General features: G+C 41.9%; 1 protein-coding gene across 1 annotated transcript in view; it reads right to left on the bottom strand.

Moving 5' to 3' along the window:
• Nucleotides 1-16,619, bottom strand: part of LOC126473136 (integrin alpha-PS2-like) — a 775,755-nt gene that overhangs the window by 231,829 nt on the left and 527,307 nt on the right. The window contains exon 4 of the mRNA XM_050099995.1: nt 11,640-11,766. Within this exon, the coding sequence (XP_049955952.1) occupies nt 11,640-11,766 (127 nt within the window). The remainder of the gene's footprint in view (nt 1-11,639; nt 11,767-16,619) is intronic.

Here is a 16,619-nt window from a genome sequence, read left to right as displayed (position 1 = left end):
TCAGAACTAGTTAAACCTAACTTAAGCACATCACACACATCCATGCCTGAGGCAGGATTCGAACCTGCGACCGTAGCGGTCGCGCGGTTCCAGACTCAAGCGCCTAGAACCGTTCGGCCACACCGGCCGTCACGAAGGACATCAAGACGTAGCGTAGAATACAGTCGACATACGCCTGTGAAGATGACACCCAAAGGGTCCTGCTATGAAAAGCAAAAAGGTCACCCCAGAACATCACTCCTGGTTGTCGATCGTATGGCCGTTGACAATCCTGTTGGTATCCCACTGCCGTCCGGGATGTCTCAAGACCCTTCTGCGCTGGTCATCGGGATTCAGTTCGAAGCGGGACTCATCACTGAAGACATATTACGTCTTCAAGTTCTTTTCCCCTTCATAGATCGTCCGGCATTGGAATAGCACCTCAGCGTTGGACGTAATGGGAAAACCTGTACCTCAGGTTTAGGTGATCTATAAATCTGATAATTAAATTTTTCCTCGAGACATTCGAGAGTCATCTTTATCTACGATAATGATGGAGCTGAACAAGTGAGTTAAAATTTATGCCATACCTGGTCTTCTTGTCTGCTAGGCTTGCTACCTAATTCTATTACAATGAGATTGCAGGCCGATGACGTGTCTGGAGACACCCTGGACAGCGGCAGGGACAGAATTTGGAACGACATCCTTCAGGAGGACATCCAACAACTCTGTCAATCAATGCCAAGCCGAATAATTCCTCACATAAGGACCAGAGACGAAGTAATTGATGAAACTATTTCTCTTGAATAAATCATCCAACATTTCTAAAACTGTAATCATTTGTTTGTCTTTATAAGTGCATCACATCTACCGATTTCTGTCCCTTTAGGATAATTCCTTCGTAGTCCGTGGTTTTTTATGGTCTTAGAAAGTATTTTTTTTAAATGCTCTACAGGGGCGACATAAAGAACGATTCACACTGTACGTCAACGGACTGTAACGGGGCGTTTGTGGGAAATGGAGTGGATTTCATAGTATACCCCTTCAGACCAAAAAGTTTCGAGACTGGATTAATAAAAACTAGACAAAAGTGAAAATGGAGATTTTAATGCTTCGTGTGTTGTAAGTAGTCCCCCCACTTTAGTACAACGCACAGAACGTTCATGCAACAATGTGAAAGTGTATATATACATAAAAAACCTCCTTCTGTGGGATGTTATTCAACAAGCGCGTCACTGACGTGTATGTGGATTATATCGCCAAAGCGTTTGCCCTCCTTGTTAATTTCTGCACTTTGTCGTTTTGTGACATGTTCTTACTGATAACAAGTCTCGTCACCTGTGATGATTTTTCCAGAAAAGAATTATCCTCCATTTGGCATCTGAATCAAGTCGCGGTCAGCGTCCACGAGTCGTCGTTTTTGTTCGTGAGTCAAGGTGTGGAGGACAAACTTTGCACTCACTTTTCTCTTCTTCCCAACATTCTGGTGAATTTTGTGAGCGGTTGGTTTGGAGGTGCTGCTCTATTGTGATTTGTGACACAACAACGCTGACATACTACGGCCGTACGTTCACCATTTAACGCTGCTTGCTCACTGGCTCGCTGAATGCATATCTGTTGTTAGTTCAAACTGCCTCCGCGGTTACTGCTCTGACGTCGCCTGAACGCCAAGAGTAAAATTAGTCTCGCAGTTTTTGGACGGATGGTGCACGTAACGTCATCATAACCTCTCGTCCCTCCGTCCAGTAATGGTTATCAGAGACATCCGTCTTACAAACTTCGGATTGCAGTAACAGTGTTGACGAAGCAGCAGTGATATGGGAGTTTATTAATGGTCGAAGCAAAATTCATAGCGCATGCGATGGTGGTGTTGATGGTACCCAATAACAGGAATTTTTTTTTCAATCATGTAAAAGCATAATATGATCGAGAGAATATGTACATACAAACAATAGACATACTGATATTTGGTTGGCTGTTTCTGTATCTGTTTGTGTAAAATATAAATGCATGATGTAATCAGTCACTATACGTCAAGCTTTTAATTTACGACGTTCCACCACCAGATGGCAAATCATCTCTTTAGTTTAGGTGCATTACTCGTGGGAAATCAAAGATGTCGAAATATTTGGTGTGTTTTAAGTTTACCGTTTTGACTGTAGAACTATTTTGTCTAATAAGGATAAATATTATAAAGGTAGAGCAAGCTGTTGAGAAATTGCCCATTGACGAGTCAGGGACTTTTTAATCAAATAGCAGGCGAACTGGTAGCGGGTCAGAGGGAGTCACAACTGGGAACGTTTGGGGGGGGGGGGGGGGGGGGAGGAACTCGTAGTTCCTGCATTTGCCTTCGAACCAAGAGAAACATCCCGAGAAACGTTGGTCAGAACGGTAGGTTGGCAACTACATTCAATTTAGTTCTCGGACGATGGTCCCAGACAAAAAGTATGGAGCCTATTATATGTGAATGTGTATTTGTTGACCGAGTAAAGTCGATGACTTTCCAGATGTGTAAAGCGCACGATGCTTTGAGTGCTCCGAGAGTAGACATCTACATAAACCAGCTCTTATAGCTTAATGATGAGCCCGCTAGTTGCGAGACCGCTAGGTGAGTCCGATTCGGATCAAATCCGCTCGCCGAGTCGACGGCCAGCCAGTATGTGGTTTTGAGGCGGTTCTCACTCTTAATTCGGTCAGTTGTGTCCATGTCTTCCATCTCCGCCTCAAAACTATACAGTAACAGTTTAAATACCATAACACGAAGAACAAAGTTCACACGATTCGTAGACAGTGAGGCTATGAGACACCATTCGTTATACAAAAAGAATATGCTACCAGAATTAAGGAACTAGCAAAGACAGTAGCATTTATTGAACCATTAGTTATTTTTACTGCTTAATTATTTATTCTTAACTATTGTAATTGACAAAGGCTGTACGGTAAATTCTCCACATTGCTGCGGAGTCAAAGAATAGTTTTAGTGTGGTCCAAACAGTTTACAACAACGACCTGTTTTTTGTTCGAGAAAACACACACACACACACACACACACACACACATACACACACAACAAAACGTAGTTATTTAACTTATCCGCTTAAACGCAAAAAAAACTGAATTTTCCCTCCTTCAACAGAGCCAACTATTTTAACTGTTATAGCGTCCCCAGTGCCATATTACGAAAAGACAATATTTATAAAGAAGACATTCATAATTTGTAAGAGATTTTTTTTTTCTCATGTAGCCTTAAAATAATAATTTCTCTGTGTAGGTTTAGATTGCAAAGAAATAATTTATGACAGAATGATCTAAAGAGACGCCCAGTTACACTCTTTTGTTAATTTTTTAGTCGAACTTACTTCTTCGCTTGTCTTGAATGTGTCTAGAGGGACATCTTGTGTGTGCTGACAAATGTAAGCATATTTGTATGAGTTAAACATATAATATAACTATTCAATATTATTGTGCACTTTTAATTTGTAAGAGGTGATCCCGATTTCATGTCCGCCTTCCTTGAATTAACCTGCATTCAAGTAATTTACAGCTCAACAATCGCAGCGGCCGATGCAGCCAACGACGCCATTACGTGGCGATATTAACTTGTGAAAAATTAGCGGAAGCGGAAAACTCGCCGGCTATTAGCATAATATTAATTTTTCTCCACAGCCGCACGAAGTTGCAGAAATACTTAGGTTTAAGATTCTTATTTTCAGTAGCATAGCCGAGACCCAGAGCCAGGACTCGGACTACAATACAATGGTTAATGGAGATAAGAAAAATACTCTCGCGCGTGTGTGGGCCGCAATTTTAATTAATAACTAAAGATTTCTTGCTTTAAAGTTAACTGACTAGCCGAGGAAAGTAATATGAAAAGTTTATTACATTGTTCAACTTAAATATCATTTTTATGAAGGCCCGCCACGTAAGTCGGCAACAATCAAAAATAATAATAACATTAATAATATATACATTAAATTACGACGGCCGACGGACGCGAGACTGTGAAAAAGATTTTTCCAGTAAATATACAGTTTCTCTCCTTCAACAGAGCTGACTTTTTTAACTGTAGAAGAAGTACTTTCAATGACTTTTTAAAGACATGTACGAGTATTTTCTTATTTCTGCCAGTGAAGGTTTTGTATTTGTCTCGGTATTATACAGGGTGGTCAGAAACAGTCCGAAAAGCTTGTAATGGCGTTGCAGGGACATAACTGTCAATAAAAAAATTTCGATAGTCGCGCCCTTTCCGCATTATTTACCATTACAGTTATCCCAATCAGGTCATTGCGCGCGAAAATTCAATCACTTGCAGGTGCTAAAATGCGATAATGCACAGAAATATGTGGGACCGTGAATTGCTGTTTGTTGAAATTGTCATTATCAGTTAAAATGTGCCTTTTTAGGAAGTGATAAATTTCAGCTAGGTGAGCAAAAGCTACGTCATTCAATCTAAGGAAACCAAACGAAGAACAGTTTGGCGACACTGTCCGTGTCAGGCTGCTAGAATTTACGCGCGCGAAGACCTGATTGGCTAAGTTACATCCTAAATAACTCGGAAACTGTAAAACATATTGAATTTTTATCTTCAGAGTTATTTCTCAGCACAGCCTCCTCTGCACCACCCTTACAAGATTTTTCAGACTTTCTCTGACCATCCTGTATAACCTAAACCATTTTTGGCTAACTCATGTTTGTCCTCTTTTGCGGAAGAGCACTCATAGGAAAACTGTCCAAGTCCTCTTGCAACTTTCGCAGTGTGTCATGAAAACAAACCAGACAATAAAATAAAGAGTCGGCAGATTCAAAATCACGAACATCTGTATTTTAACATTTTTGAGCGCGGCGAAAATAGGTTACTTCCCGCCTCCTCCCTCCCCCCCCGGCCCCCCTCCGTCCCCCCCCCCCCCAACCCCCTGCCAACCAACGACAAAACTCTCTTTCGGAGAATGCTTGACGCTGACGTTCTGTTTCCGTTCCGTCCCGTCTTTTTCCAATGGCAGTCTGTCTCAGTTCCGCCATTTGAAATGAACTGTTTAATGTTTTAGTCTTCTGTGGTGTTGCATGGCGTCGTACTTGAATCGACCTTAAACAAGGCCTGATGAGTCGTTACTTCCACAACATCAAGATCAGAATTTCTTACACTTCCTAAATGAGTTACTAAAGATAAACGTCTGTATCGTCTAGTTACAGAGGATTATTTTGGACGGTGTAATAATTTTTATCTGCTACATACGAAAAAGCACCGCGTTGTGCAAACATCGCTGCGTGGCTTGTTAACAAGATCACAAGGAGGGAAAAAACGGTGCAATTCGATTACCGAAGAATGCTGAACACACAACAGAAGTTCTCTTCAAAGGAAGCCGGCGCGTGTCGCGGCTTAGAACAACGCTACCTTTGCAGGAGAGGCGAAGCTGCTTACTGCTCCGAGGAAGCCGTAAATTAACGCGTTATTTCTGTCCCGGATCTTTATACATAGCTGCAAAACAGAAGATATATGTGGCCGGAGCGTCGTATACCTGCTACCCGTTTGAGTATCGCCGAATAAAAGGCGCCACATTTGTAATAACTCTAATGAATGGCCTTGCGCGCCGCTCTTAGAATTTATTGTCCTGCGTTTGGTGTCGGCATGTTACCTCGTACGTATGCAACCCGTTCTGCAGCCGCGTTGAGGACGAGTATACTTATCAGGTGCGCACATTGAAGACGGCGGATATATTTGAGGATGTCATTCCGTTTAACAAATAATTTTAACCGTAAAAGTTCAGCCCAAGTTACGTTTAACGGTTACTGGTTCGTTATAGACATGCCTGTATCCTCAGTTAGAGTTTTGCTATTGTTTCGCAGGAGAACTGAGACAGCAGAAGATCCGTGTTTCTGTGGTGCAATGCCAATGATCTCGCTAAAAATAAAGAAAAATGAGTCAGCCATACGGAAATGAATGGAAGAACTTCATCGGTGGGTAACTATTTCTGACGTACCTCACGATACGTTGTTCACGACACGATACGAGGTGTGGCTATAAAATAAGGGGAGTACTGCCGTAAAACATGTTGTTTCAAGAACATACACATTTAGTTATTGTCCCCCTCAGTCCGTACAACACTCCATGAGAATTTTACATAGATGGAAACAGCGCTGGAAGTCGTTCTCTGCGAGCTCCTTGATGACGCTTGCCGCTTTTTCTTTCACTTCTTCTACGGAATCAAATCTTGTGATTTTTAACGGAGATTTGACCTTGGGGATGGATAAGTCACATAGAGCTAGGCCAGACGAATAAGGTGGTTGGTCTAACACTGGGATGCTGTACTTCGCTATAAACCTCTTAACAGACAATGCGGTACGAACCGGTGTGTTGTCTTGACGCAGAACCCATGACTTGTTCTTCCACAATTCGGGTCGTCTTTCTCTTATTTTCTCACAGATTTGAGCAATAACGTCGAGGTAGTAAAGTTCGTAAACAGTTTGACTTTCAGCAAACCAGTGAAGACACACAATTCCATGAATATCGAAAAAAATTCTACAGCGCTTTGAAAATGATTTGCTCATTCGAGCTTTTTTTTTTTTTTTTTTTTTTGCTGTCGATGAAGTTGAGCTCTTACAGTGCATGGATAGACGCTTGGTTTCGGGATCATAAATGAAAAACCAAGATTCATCATATGTTATCACTATTTCCAAGAAATTAGAACCATTTTCATTAGTGTTCAAAGTGACAGTACAAACATTTTCACTAGCTTCTTTTTGTTCGCTCGTGAAAATTTTCGGCAACAGTTTCGCACACACTTTTCTCGTGTTAAACTGGTAACGTAAAATTTGCCTTACGCATTCTTTGTCAATTCCTAAATTTTCAGCAATCGACCGAATACTCAGTAGCGGGAGATCGAATCAGATTACCTACTTTTTCGATGTTTTATCGTTTCTGATGTTAAAGGGCGTCCCGGGCGTGAGCAATTTTCAACGTCTTCTCGACCTTCTTGGAAACGCTTGAACCACTCAAAAACAAGCATATGTGATAAGCAGTCTTCTCCATACACTTCTTTTAGTAAAAGATAAATTTTAGTGGGAGGATTTTCAAGCTTCATATGAAACTTCACGTCAATTCGTTACTCTATTATTACAGTTATCATTCTTCCGGCAAAAAAAAATAACAGCTGTTACACAAACGAAGGCTACGGGCACACTGATTTGCGTACAGACACCAGAGATACCATATTCGGCTGAGAAGGCTTCACGCTTCACAGCTATTGGTCGTCCACCTTTGGCACATGCGTACTGACTCGGTTACAGAATCACTTCCGTTATTTTATAGCCACATTTCCTACACAGTGTTAAAATGGTTCGAATGTATTGAGAGATGATAGTATTCATCGAAACAAGAGAAACAAGCTGAATGAACATGGATCTGGAATGACAAAGGCTGAAAGAATAATTTTGATTGTAAATATGAGCACAGTTGTTGTACTGGCTATACGTCAATAGGGTCAACAACGTGCTTCGATGTCTTTCTCTGTCAGGGTACTCTAGGTACATGTTAGTCCGTGTATGAGATAGTCTGCAGTCAGCTGCTTGGTTATATTTAGACTGTATGTAATTTAATTTATATAAGGGGGTATTATTGTAGAATAAATTATTCGCAACTGTGTATATGTACCGTTGTGTCTTACCCACCTAAAAAAATGACTTCACTTTTGTGTTTACTGTTATTCTGCTGTTTTTACTTACGAAAGGTTAAATACTTTTTCTTTTATATTTTCCAACAGTTATTAGAAATGGAGGCCAAGTAACTAAGTGATATAGCGGATACGACTATCTGCTGTGGTTCAGGAAATGGAAGTGAACTGCGAGGCGACGTCTCCTGTCCTAAAATATATCTACGTGACATAGTACTACCTGATAAGTTGTTTAGCTTTCTCCAGTACATTATGAATTGGTGTTCCCTAGCATCCAAAAAGTAGTGGCCTCACTAATTCCAAATGTCTGAAAAGGAGGAACGTACGCTACATTTACTGAACGAAAGTACAGGACCCAGTACGCGATTAGCAGCACCGGAATGCATGAAATCAATCTCATGTCTGAGGCGCACTTCAGGAGCAGTCGCTCTGCTTGAAAGAATGTACTACTCCTTACGCTGAAGGCAGACGGATGTATTGCCATGGATCAACGTCACGTTGAGCTGTTCTTAAGAACAAGTGTTCAGACCTCAGAAAGAAACGTTTCCGGACCCACATTTTCATTGGACTTGTTTTCCCTATTTCGTTAAAAACGCCGCCTGGCATAAAAAATAAAGCACCATGAAGAGGAGTGGGAAAGGAAATGAAAATTCACGGGCTGAGAGTGTATGCGATGTTATTGCAGCGATTACAAAATTGAATCAAATTGACAAAGAACTTGGCAGTACGAATCCTCTTATCAGTGTGACAATACAACACATTTGGTCGGACGGGCGCTCTGATTCTATTGGAAAGAGTGTCACATAGCCGTTGGATCCTCTCCTGAGGCGAGTTGGGCTACAACTAACTGGCTCTTGGTTTCCTGGATACAGACACTGCAACGAAGTTGATAATGTTCTTAAAACAGCGCATGCTGTTTTGCTCCAGATTGTCAGAATTGTAATGAAACTAGACACTCTATTTACTTGGCGCTAACACTTTTACTTACATTTCGTATTATTGTTATTATTAATTTTATCGTTATCATTGTCATTACTATTATTATTATCGTTATTTTTGATCCACGAACTATTAATAATTTCTTCCCAACGTATATTGTGAATTTTTCTTGAACTTTTAAATTTGTATTAAATCGAAAAACTAACATCTGCTGCAAAGATGGACAAAATTTTAAGATTAGTATGTTAATAATTATACTCACCTGTAACCCGTACAGTACTATTCCAACATTGTCTCTCGTTTGTACATTTTACAAGAAGTTTAAAATACAATGAAGTGCCAAAGAAACTGGTATAGGCATACGTATTCAAATACAGAGATATGTAAACAGGCAGAATACGGCGCTGCGGTCGGTAACGCCTGTATTACACAAGTGTCTGGTGCAGTTGTTAGATCGGTTACAGCTGCTACAATGGCAGGTTATCAAGATTTAAGTGAGTTTGGACGTGGTGTTACAGTCGGTGCACGAGCGATGGGACATAGCATCTTTGAAGTAGTGATGAAGTGGGGATTTTCCAGTACGGCCATTCCACGAGTGTACCGTGAATATCAGGAAACCGGTAAAACATCGAATCTCCGACATCGCTGAGTTCAGAAAAAGATCCTGCAAGAATGGGACCAACGACCACTGAAGAGAATCGTTCAACGTGATGGAATTGCAGGGCCATCAACAAATGTCAGCGTGCGAACCATAGAACGAAACATCATCCATACGCGCTTTCGGAGCTGAAGGCCCACTCATGCACACTTGGTGACTGTACGACAGAAAGCTTTACGCCTCGCCCGGGCCTCTCAACACCGACACTGGACTGTTGATGACTGAAAACAAGTTGCCTGGTCGGACGAGTCTCGTTTCAAATTGTATCGAGTGGATGGACGTGGACGGGTATGGAGACAATGTCATGAATCCCTGGACCATGCCTGTCATCAGGGGACTGTTCAAGCTAGTGGAGGCTCTGTAATGGTGTGAGGCGTGTGCTGTTTGAGTGATAGTGAAGCTCTGATACGTCTAAATACGACTCTGACAAGTGACACGTACGTAAACATCCTGTCTGATCACCTGCATCCATTCATGCCCATTGTGCATTCCGACGGACTTGGGCAATTCCAGCAGGACAATGCAACACTCCACACGCACAGAATTGCTACAGAGTGGCTCCAGGAACACTCCCCAGACATGAACATTATTGAGCATATCTGGGATGCCTTGCAACGTGCTGTTCAGAAGAGATCTCTACCCCTCGTACTGTTACGGATGTATGGACAGCCCTGCAGGATTTATGGTGTCAGTTCCCTCCAGCATTACTTCGAACCTTAGTCGGGTCCATACTACGCCGTGTTGCGACATTTATGCGTGCTCGCGGGAGCCCTACAAAATATTAGGCAGGCGTACCAGTTTCTTTGGCTCTTCAGGGTAGAATAATTCGGAATAATTACAAAGAATAGCCTTATGGATAAAAGTTTGATTGGTAACAGAAGTACTTATAAATTGTCACTGTAAGTAATACAAAGTAAGTAAAAATCAAATAATTTCATAAATTACTCGTAAGAATATAGTCACAGGCGCGCAATAGTCAAAACTGTAATTAATGTGGTTCATATTCAAATTATTTGACTAAAAACTGGCCAGGTACGAGTAGGACTCGAGCATTAAGGGTTCCGTAAAATCCTAGTTATATATGTAGACAGTTCATCCATCCTGGAAATCGAGAGTGTCGACGATTTTTGGCTTTTCCCGATATCGATACTGACAAGATATCGGTCCCAGGGATTCGAATACTTTTGAGAATGTTCCAATTTTAAGTTGGAAGTCGGATAACAAATCACTAAGTATTTTTTCTTGTAATTTAATTACAAATCAACAACTTTCTGTTTCTTTACCTTTACTTGTACTGTGAAACTTCTCTTCTCGCCAAATTTCATGCTTCTGCGTCAAGAGGAAGTGCCCTATAGATTGCATTGACTTAGAAGCTTCATATTCTTACATCGCCAAGGCACCTTACACCTTAGTGACATCAATTTCAACTTCATACGTCTACTCCTTCGTGAGAAAAATGGTTTTGAATAGTCGGACAGACAGAAAGATGGATAACAATGTGATCCCATAAGGGTTCCGTCTTTACAAACTGAGGTACGGAAAGCTAAATATGTATCAATATTTTCTTAAAAACAAGGACATGAAAGAGTAAATTTCTTCGTAACAAATGTATGTGAATAACTGTAATTTTTTGCGAAGTTTAGTTCCAGACTTTGTATGTTGTGTACAGGATGAAATTTAGTGCAATAAATAATTTTAGCAATCGTTGAATCTAGTAGAAACTATTTCGTGAAGAAGAAAAATTAACGGTAACTTAATGAGAAAACTTGAAGCGTTGCATTTGTGACAACAAACTATCTCTTAAAATCCAATGAACCTTTGCATCAAGAAGTTATTCCCCAGACAGCTGATGATGATGATCAACACAGTGGATCTAGCCATTGTCACGAATGATGATGATGATGATGAAATGATGAGGACAACACAAACACCCAGTCCCCGTGCAGAGAAAATCCCAAACCCGGCCAGGAATCGAACTCGAGACCCGATGATCCAGAGACAGCAACGCTAGTCACTAGACCACGAGCTGCGGACCTAGATAACTGAAAGCAACAAAGACAACGACTGAAGAAGTAGTTTTTTTACTTGTCTTGATCCAAATATCTTTTATCTGTTCGAACTGCCCGTCGTATTCAAGATATATCTCACCTGTATTCGTTCACAGTAAGATTGCGAGACAAAGCAAATTGGTTTACTGATTAGCAACAAATAAAGAGAGTGAGGGAGGTTAGACAATGCAGAATCCACTGATGGCAGCATTTCTGTATCGCGCATTCGTCCCAGTGGCGGAGGGTGCGTCAAGATGAAAAGGAAGCACAGATTAGTAAGAACAGAACGACAGTAAAAAAGCAATAGATACACTGATAGGCGTGTAATAGCTTGCAGGTGGTACTCACTGGTGCGGCAGGGCGCGTACTCGGTGATGCGCCGGAACTCGTCCCTGGCCACGTAGCACGTGCCCACAGGGTCCTCGAAGGGCTCTGGCGCCGTCGGTGGGAAGAACACGTACCGCGGCGCGCACGCCTGCAACAAAACGAGGCATACCGTGACAGTTTACTGCACAAGTTGATACGTCAGACGCTCGCACACTTAGTCGGAAGATAGGGAAGATAGATCAATTCTACGCCTACATATGCAGGCTGTTTCGAAGTCTTTGCATGTAACTTCTAGGGGCGACAGATTACAACATGGGGAACAACTTCTGTTATAGGCAAAATGTTCGCTGACGCTTCCCGGCCACACCAGGCGTCGTTCTATTGAATTTACCGGTCCTGGAACGACAAGATTTGAACGAACCTGCAGGTTCTACTATCCAGGTGTGCTGCATCTGCATACTAGCTAAACCATTAAACTGATAAGGTGATTTTTCAACAAGAAAATCTTAAGAATGAGTGTCTCTCCGCGGAGAAAGATATTTTAGAAACTCGGCCTACCTCCTTCCACGCGGAACAGATGACTGGATGGTAGGCAACACACATTGCATACTAACAGTGCAGAATGCCTACGCCCTGCTGCCTTTCAGGTGCATAACCAATACATCACCCCTAGATATTTGATGCAAAGACTTTGAAACACCCGATATACTGTACAGTGCTTGGTGGAGAGTACATCATACCAACATTGTCGATTTTCTTTCCTGATCCATTCTCGTATTGAGCGAGGGAAATATGACCGTCTACATGCCTCTGTAGCTGCCCTAATCCTCTTATTCCTATGATCTAAACGCGAAATGTATGATAGTGGTAGGATAATGGGCACACAGTTCCCTTCGAACACAGCTTCTCTAAATTTAGCCAACGGGGTTTCTTCAGGACTAAGTCCTCCATTGACATTTACGTTCCCCGAGCAACACTGTTAGAGTTTCACACGGGCTATGCCTGTATTTTGTTAGCCTACATGTTAAGAACTCCAAACAATGGAACAAAACTCTACAATTGGTCGCTTCAGCATTTTGTATGAATAAATGCAAGCACAGCTCTGGAACACCATGAGCCATTTGTAACGAACTCGCTACGTTATAGTTTACTATTTGGAAAAAAAAGCAAATAGTGTTGGTAAAACGCTCGTAACAATTTTAGCAACCTTAGCAACGAACAATATTACTGTCGAATCCATTGTTTTCGCGGCAACTAGGCTGCTAAGGCTCTGAGCACTATGGGACTTAACTTCTGAGGTCATCAGTCCCCTAGAACTTAGAACCACTTAAACCTAACTAACCTAAGGACATCACACACATCCATGCCCGAGGCAAGATTCGAACCTGCAACCGTAGCGGTCACGCGGTTCCAGGCTGAAGCACCTAGGCTGCTAAGGATCAGTTGTGATGACATTTAGGCTCTTGGGTTGGGGGGCAGTAATAGCAACGTATGACATGTAAAGCATAATGCTGGAACGCAATCAACTTTGACAGACATACCACTTATCCTCTGAATAATCTGTAGGACCAGGACGTCACCGTCATTCCTAGGGATGGACGTTAGGTTGGAGACGGGGAGAGAATGAAATGCTGTTTAGCTTTATTTATCCTCAGACCGACTTCTAGCTGCTCCGCAGTATGAACCACATGTCCTCTTGGCTTGATACAGACCTTAAAACCCACGAGAGAGAGAGAGAGAGAGAGAGAGAGAGAGAGAGAGAGAGAGAGAGAGAGAAGGGCGGGTACTTTACTATTTCGTTCCTGCTCCACGGTCTCGACACGAAGCAATTCATCTAGGATCCCGTTAGTAATGTCCTGTTTGATTTCTGTACCGCCATATCACTTTAGAGACAATGAATTCGGAAGAATTTAAAACACCTGACACAAGATTAACACTTCTGAAGTTAATGCTTTAAAAAGTATGCAATAAAATAACGGTATTAATTATGTGTGTCGATTTTTTCAGTTCAACCTACATTGTTACGACTGACCGACGAGGACGAAATATTCCACATTCCGTCCTCATAGAAAAGACTTAGCCTGCAGGTGTGAAAACTGATGAAGGGGATGTGAAATTACGGAGTCTTATAGAGTGTCATCTTCCCTCACTCAAGACGTGACTGCAGAGCGGTAGCGAAGTGGTTCTGTGCCCCTGGAAGAACTGGAAAAACTCCGGCCCCCCTCCCCCTCCCGTAAAACTACCTTCTTGCAGTTCTTTCTAAGGAGAATGAACACATTTCATAATCTTATAAAGAGCTTTAATAAAATTTATTGAAAAGTATTACTTAAACGAGATTTATTGGTATAAAATATTGCATACAACAAATTAAATATATTATTGTAGTGAATAAATTACAAATTACATACACTTCCTGAACAAGTTGAAAATCAAATCAAATCTATATCTTATTGTTTTTGGCAGCTACTGTGATATGATTTTAGTACTATATATAATAAATAACAGATATTTCTAGTTCCTCACGAACTATTCATAATGCACAAATACTAATTAGAAAGAAAGAAAATGGACTATCTATTCGTATCTTATTAAACGACTATCCCGGAAGCCCGTAGCGACTGCAGGTTGTCTATCTCACAAAATTATGTCATTGTACGACGCATGGTTCAGGAGATATGATGTCTTAAATATTGATATGCCTGAAAAACCAGCTTTTTCTGAGAACTTAGTGCACATGGCTCTGACCATACTCATCCAGTGTTTGGTAATAAGAGAACTTAGCGACTCTAAACTAGCTTAAAGAATAATTTCAAACTTTTCTAACCTTTTTCTCGCTTACGTCCTTAACATCAAATATTTAACACTTTAACTCGTTAACTAAGGCAATCAGAGATTTGAATCTGTTCTAGGTGAGTTAAATTATTTAAGGAATCGGGGGTTTGCTTGTAATTAAGAATTGAGAAAATATCCCATCCCAGGAATTGCGTTTTTATTATAATTTTACACTGTCATTCCTTGCTTTGAACGAAGCGAACTCATGTTGCCACTGAAGTTTAGTTTAGCAACTGGGTCGTATTCTATCGACAAGATAGCAAAATTTGACATTCTGCTTTCTACGATACTCGTCCTGAAGTAGTATTTTTTTCAGCTTTAATTTGTTGAAAGTGCGTTCACAATATGCTGCAGTCACTGGCATATCCTCAAAACAATTTCGATATTTAGGTAAGGACTCTTAACCCATTATTTGAAAAAAGCTTCAAAATACAAAATAAGAAGCCGTGTCAGTACTCTTCATCATCTCTTTCCCTTTAACTTAGGAGCAGTTATTTCGTTGACTAGCTCCATCGTATAAATACGCTGACCGAAAGAAAATCCCAGCACAAAATGTAGAGCCAAGAAATTTCGGGAATACATTCGTACAGGCAACTTAAGTAATTAACATTGCAAAATCACAGGTTAATGTAAGCGCTAGATAAGCTATTGCAAATGTCAAATGCTAGCACATTAATAACCGGTGTAACCGGCAGAATGTTGCATGCAAGCATGCAAACGTGCATACATTGTGTTGCACAGGTGCCCGATGTCAATTTTTGGGATGGAGTTCCACGCCTGTTGCACTTAAGCGGTCAATACGTTTTTGGAGTTGTTGTCCGATGATGTCCCATATATGCTCGATTGGAGACAGATCTGCCGATCGAGCAGCCCATGGCCACATGTCGACGTTGTGTAGGGATACTCGGTTTCAACAGCGGTATGTGGGCGACAGTTATCCTGTTGGAAAAACGCTCCCTGGAATGATGTTCATGAATAGCAGCACAAAACGTCGAATCATCAGTTTTACGTACAAGTTTGCAGCCAGGGTGCGTGGATAACAACGAGAGCGCTCGTGCCGCCATACGAAAACGCCAGACCATAACTGCAGGTGAGGATCCAGTGTATCTGCACACAGACAGGACGGTTGCAGGCCCTCACCTGGCCTCGTCCTAAACAAAACAGGGCCATCCCTGACATCGAGGCAGAAGTAGGTTTCATCCGCACTGGCGTCCAATGAGCTCTCACAAATGGTGATGGTAACTGTAATGGCCGGCCGCGGTGGTCTAGCGGTTCTAGGCGCTCAGTCCGGAACCGCGCGACTGCTACGGTCACGGGTTCGAATCCTGCCTCGGGCATGGATGTGTGTGATGTCCTTAGGTTAGTTAGGTTTAAGTAGTTCTAAGTTCTAGGGGACTGATGACCACAGATGTTTAGTCCCATGGTGCTCAGAGCCATTTGAACCATTTTTTTGTAACTGTAATGGTTTGTGGTAAGTGGACTGCACGAAACAGAGTTTCTGGCTTGGAGTAGTCCTTGAAGTAACCGGACTGTAACAGTTCGTTTTGTCACTGTAGTACTAATTGCCGCTCAAATTGCTGCTGCAGATGCGCTACGATGTGACAGAGCCACACGCCCAATGCGATGGTCTTCCGTCTTGGTAGAACCACGCGGCCGTCCAGAGCCCGGGTTTCTTGCGACCGTACATTCTCCTGAACGCCGCTGCCAGCAATCATGTATAGTCGCTACATTCCTACCGAGTATTTCTGCAATATCGCAGAACAGACATCCAGCTTGTCGTATCCCTATTACATGACCTCGTTCAAACTCAATGAGGTGCTGATAATGGCGTCTTTCTTACCTTGAAGGCATTCTTGAGTAACATCAACTCACCCCGTCCAACTTCAACCACACTCACGACCGTTTTCAGGTGTAGAAACATGCCTATCAACTTTCGTTTATGCCGCGTAACTCCTCATTGGTGTCGCGATTTTTTTCCGTCATTGTACCTATGCCATATTTAGCACCAAAATCAGCTGTACATGTGTAAGTAGGCTGTTTAGGTTTTCTTACTGTATGAAAATCACTGGCTGTGCTGTGTGCAGTCTGTGGCTAGTTTGCATTGTTGTCTGCCATTGTAGTGTTGGGCAGCGGCAGCTGGATGTGAACAGCGCGTAGCGTTGCGCAGTT

This window comes from Schistocerca serialis, chromosome 4 (genome assembly GCF_023864345.2).
Source record: "Schistocerca serialis cubense isolate TAMUIC-IGC-003099 chromosome 4, iqSchSeri2.2, whole genome shotgun sequence".
Lineage (NCBI taxonomy): Eukaryota > Metazoa > Arthropoda > Insecta > Orthoptera > Acrididae > Schistocerca > Schistocerca serialis.
The sequence above is the reverse complement of the archived record's forward strand: the minus strand, read 5'-3'. Positions and strand labels throughout refer to the sequence as shown.